The 5,387-nt window shown below is 37.7% G+C and overlaps 1 protein-coding gene across 1 annotated transcript; it reads left to right on the forward strand.

Annotated features, from left to right (window-relative positions):
- Nucleotides 1-890: 890 nt before the first annotated feature.
- On the forward strand, nucleotides 891-3,973 carry LOC121379981 (NUAK family SNF1-like kinase 2). The gene has a single exon (XM_041508686.1). The coding sequence runs from the start codon at nucleotides 1,760-1,762 to the stop codon at nucleotides 2,672-2,674; it is 915 nt and encodes a 304-aa protein (XP_041364620.1). The 5' UTR covers nucleotides 891-1,759; the 3' UTR covers nucleotides 2,675-3,973.
- Nucleotides 3,974-5,387: the final 1,414 nt, after the last annotated feature.

Below are 5,387 nucleotides of genomic sequence, written 5' to 3' on the forward strand. Positions count from 1 at the left end.
AGGCGGTCCTCCCCCTATCATTTGATATTCCACCTTTCCAGAGAAACATTTTTCTCTTTGATCGCCAGACTTACTGACGCCATCGTCGCCAAATCACGGTTGTAAAAACCGCACTCGCAGAGGTATTACGTAACTACTGGCCACATGGCTCCGCACCTGGGCTGGGTGTGTATTAGACGACCATCGCGCAGAAGTATTACGTAACAAGTTGCCCATCTGGGCTTAAGTGCAATGAAACTGCACACGGCCTTCTAAAACAATTAATAACGCCACAGGCGAAAAGAAATTAAGAGCATGTACCGTCACATGCATTTAAATCCTCAGTAAATTAATGGCATCTTGTGGGGAAAGCTAATAGTTTTATATAATTATGATTCGTTTTTTTGTACTCAAGATGTATCCTACATTTAAATGTCCGTTAAACTTAACAAACTTTTAACTTTTACATTTAAATGTATTAAGCGTTTTAGTTTTACTGCCAGAAACAGTGTCAAACTTTGTATCAGAACAGAGTACGACTACTAGTCTTATAAAATTTAGAATGTGGGAAAAAACATGTGTTTTTAATCGTCATTAAATTAATGGTATCGTGGAAGAAATATCAAAGTTATCTGCAGCCGATTAACTGGCTGTAAAACGAACCCAGGCAATTACGTTTCGGTGTCATCTCACACATGATTTAAGGAATATACCACACAAAAAAAAGATATCTGCAAAAACAAAAATAATTGCTCCACCTTGCTGTTGGTATTGGAGAATGTTCTAATCTCCCGAGCCAAGTGCCAGTTGTAGCGAGACAGGCCACTGGCAATCAAACGCACATCACGTGGTTTGCAACTTCGCTATCTGACGGCGGGAAGACGCACGCTCAAGATTCACGCGGCGCGCGCTCTGTCCGCCAGATAAGATGTCGACTCGACACAAATTGTTATCCGTCATTGATGCGGGGAAAATTCGCTTTTGTAACTGTTTTTCGTACCCGTTCCTTTTCCCTGTGCTGTCTTCGTTTGTGTTCATTTTATTACCGAGTGTGTGTTTCCGTGAAAAAGTTAATTGGCAGTAACTTGTGTGCACGTTCGTTTTCTGTTTGTCTAAATGTCATTTGTGATTACAGTGTTTGTTTTTGAAGTCAGGAAGCAGATGTAAGTACGGTGGGATTACTGTTCGTAAATTTCTAACAATTTGGGAAAATACAATAATATGGCGTTCAGAACGAATTTATACAAAGCTTAGGCAATGAAGAAATATTTGTCAAATATTAAAACAGGAATTTCATGGAATGACGCAAAGTCTTCTTTCTGTTTACAAGAATTTTGACATAAAGTGGAGATTTGTTTTTCCGCTTGAAGATCCATTTCGTGAATTTTCTTCTTTGTGCTAATTGACACCATACCATCCTTATATGTGATGACAGCAGGCTTCGTCTCTAACACTAAACCAAGTGTTAAAATTATTCTTTGTTTAGCCGCGGATTAAACAAGTCTGAAGTGGTTAAACGGATATTGTTTTGCTTTCATGAACATTTCAGAAGGAAATTCGGAAATGCGTATAGAGAGCTCCAATTGGAGTGTAAAGAGACGTCCAATGGAAATATACATAGATAAATTAAACAAAAATATAAAAGCGAATGTTGGAGTATGGAAATAAATAAAGGGATATACAACGCAATATATAGAGAAATCCAGTGGAAATATGTCAAAAAGAATATAATTGAAATATTTAAAGAGAAATCCAGTGGAAATATATAAAGAAAAATATAATGGCAATATTTAAAGAGAAATCCAGTGGAAATATAAATGCGAAATCCAAAGAATTAAGCACCACCATGGATGTCGCAGAAGCTTGGATCGACTTGCTCTCTTCTGAAGGATACTGTGTTCTGCAGTCCATCGACGTGGGCAGCTTCGGAGAGGTCTTCACAGTCCAGCGGCACGGGCACGCCAAACTCCTGGCCGTGAAGAAGATCATATCTAGCAGACGTGTGGAGGAGGATCCCACGATCCTCAATGAAATTTCTCTACTGATGAAGCTCAAACACCGTCACGTTATATCGATAAAGGACGTGGTGTGCACTCCCCACGTAGCGTGCATCATCATGGAATACGCGGGGCTCGGGAACCTTAATTGTTTTGTCAAAGAGAGGAAGATGATGAGTGATAATTTCATTGGAAATGTGTTTCGACAGTTACTGTCCGCCCTGTCTTTTTGTCATGGCAACAGAATAGCCCATTGTGACGTCAACCCCAGCAATATGCTCATGGTGTCTGAGAATCTCGTGAAGCTGGCGGATTTTGGCACTGCCATGTTGTGTATCGACAAGAACGGCAAATCGGCGCTGTGTCACAACTACCTAGGTCAGAACTCGTACCTCGCACCGGAAGTTCTGTGTCGCCAGCCGTTTAACCCTCTCTACGCCGACGTGTGGAGTCTGGGGTGCGTTCTGTATTTTATGACGTTCTGTGACGTTCCTTTCACAGGAGGAAGTGCCGTTATTTTAAACGAACAGAGATCCAAAGGTGTTACTTTCCCACAAAACACAATGCGAAAAGTTCAACATCTCGCGCATACATGTGGATACATTACAGAAGTGTGCAAAGTGAATCCAAGATTACGACCAACGGTAAAAGAGTTAACGTTGTCATGGTCACGGATAAATAATCATTTAACTCACTAATCGACTGAATGGCATACAAATATAACAAGATAATGAATAAAGCCATTTCCACTTTAGTATAATTGGATTTCTATGCAATTAGGAATCTTTCCGCAGCGTTGACAATAACATTGCCTTATATTGTGTTTCCAAACGCTCAAAAGCTACAAGCATCTAAATCCAAACGCTCAAAAATCTATAATCACCTAAACTAAATTTATACTCTTATATTGTATAGAGGCATTAACGAAAATTATTATATTTGTGTATTGTTCAATGTTTGTCGCCAGTAGCTTGTCCGCTTTTTTTCCCCAGCAGCTTATGTAATTAACTCGTACCTTATCAATAACTAATTTGCAATCAACTAATCATTATTTCCACTTCGTTAACAGTTAGTCATTCGGCAGAGATCTAGATCATTCGGTAGAGCGCTGGCCTGTGGTGCTTAGATCGTAGAATCCAACCTCCTAGGTGGACACATTTGGGCTTGTAACAGTCCCAACCGAAGCCCCAAGACTGATATACCCTTGATGCTAAACATAGGGTGGGGTGTGGATGTAGTGGGCTTCCTCTGAAGAGTGTTAGAATTACCAAATATTTGACATCCTTTAGCGGGGACGGGATTTCCTGATGTGCTTGGGTCGATGGATCGAATCTCCTCGATTAACCTATGCTTGGGGGTTTTCCGTCCCAGCCAATGCATCCCAACTGCTATATCAAAGAATGTGGTGTGTGCTATCAAGAAAAACAAAACGTATCGAACACGTTTAAACTCTTACACTTACACTCGATGACACTACATTGTGTCATCATTATTTAGTTTCGTATTCAATTCGTTTTAGATATATTATCGTAATTGCACTTCATATCCCTTTTTACAGTTGTTTAAATTATTATTTTTAATTTTTCAAATACGAATAGATGCATTGGTAACCATCAAACTTAAATACGAAGAAACGAGACAAAGGGAGATAATTTAATCATGCACTTTTACAAAAAAGTAAATATGATTTCTATATTTTCACTGTAGCTAAAATACAGTGAAAATATGACTTTTCACCGGATATCACTTTTATGGTTTCCGTAGATCTATATATTTCATTGCTATGTATATAATAAAAATTAAGATCGCTTATGGGCAATAAATAGGATACTAAACTCGCTACCATTTCGTATCATGCTTATGTACCTCGTAAAATAATTTCTATTATTACCCCAGCGGTCACGCATAACAGGGAAAATATTTTCCATATTTTCTCAGTGAGAAATATTCTGCATTGGTCTAACGAACAATACTATTGGATAGTTTGACGCTTACAAACCAATAACCATGTCGGTACTAAATATGACGTCATCACCGTGGCAAACAAAATGACGTCATGTAGTTTAAAGAGTTTGCGTTTACGTTTACGGCTCTGTTTTTGGTGTTAAACTGACAACAAAATATAATTTTAATGCAATTCATTATAGATTTTGTAGCAGAATAAAAAACAAAACAATTGTTTTTGAAAATTATCTATGAACGTGATTAAATTACAAAGTTATAGTAATTCTCAGAACAGTGCATAAAGTGGTTTACATCGTTTCTATACTGGCTGGCCTTCGTGCATGTGCGTCAAAAATAAAGGCTTTTAGAGAGAAAAAATAGCTGAGGTAATAAATAGAATAACAAACTCGGTACCAGTTATTATCAAATTTATGTCCCTCGTGAAATAATTTTCATTTGTCACTCGCTAAAGATCGTGACAACTGAAAATTATTTCACTCGAGACATAAATTTGATAATAACTGGTAACTCGTTTATTATCCTCTATTTATCACTCGCTAAAGCTCGTGACAACTTAAAATTATTTCACTCGGAACATAAACATGACACGAAATGGAAGCTCGTTTAATATCTTATAAATATCAAAGACCATGGTATGTGATATCGTGTCTGTGGGATGGTGCATATAAAACATCCCTTGCTACTAATAGAAAAATGTAGCAGGTTTCCTCTCTGATACTATGTCGAAATTACCAAATGTTTGACATCCACTAGTCCATGATTAATAAATCAATGTGCTCTAGTGGTGCTCTAGTAACTAATCTCTGCTCAACAGAAACTAACCCGTACTTCATAAGTAATTTAATAATAATAATATATACTTCAACAGTAATTAATTTAGTCTTTATTAACAATAAACCAGGAGCGAATTTCACAAAACATGGTATGTTTTCAAATACGGTTGGTCCCTTAAAGTAGTAGGTGGGTCTGTACTACTCCTTAACACCTGTAATACGTTTATACATTTTGGAATATATTTCTCGAAAAAGATTACATCCTTATGAAGTGTTTGTTTTGTTTAACAACACCACTAGAGCACATTAACCATCGGCTATTGGATGTCAAACATTTGGTAATTCTGACACGTAGTCATCACAGGAAACCCGCTGTATTTGTCCTAATACTACAAGGGATCTTTTATATGCACTTTCCCACAGACTTTCCCTTTGACCAGTTGTGGTGCACTGGTTGGAACGAATAAAACCCTTAGTTACTTGAATGGATCCACCGAGGTGGTTCAATCCTGCGACGCAAGCACCTCAAACGAGCACTTAACCGACTCAGTTAAATCCCGTCCCCTAATAATAGATAATTTCACAAAAGATGATACGTTTTCAAATACGGTTGGCCGCTTTACACCTGTATACGTTTATATAGATTGGAATTTATTTCACGTGAAACGTTAAA

This window comes from Gigantopelta aegis, chromosome 8 (assembly GCF_016097555.1).
Source record: "Gigantopelta aegis isolate Gae_Host chromosome 8, Gae_host_genome, whole genome shotgun sequence".
NCBI lineage: Eukaryota > Metazoa > Mollusca > Gastropoda > Neomphalida > Peltospiridae > Gigantopelta > Gigantopelta aegis.

Bases quoted from the DNA above. Each gene is read 5' to 3' on its own strand.
- LOC121379981 (XM_041508686.1), top strand. From the start codon at position 1,760: ATGGCAATATTTAAAGAGAAATCCAGTGGAAATATAAATGCGAAATCC.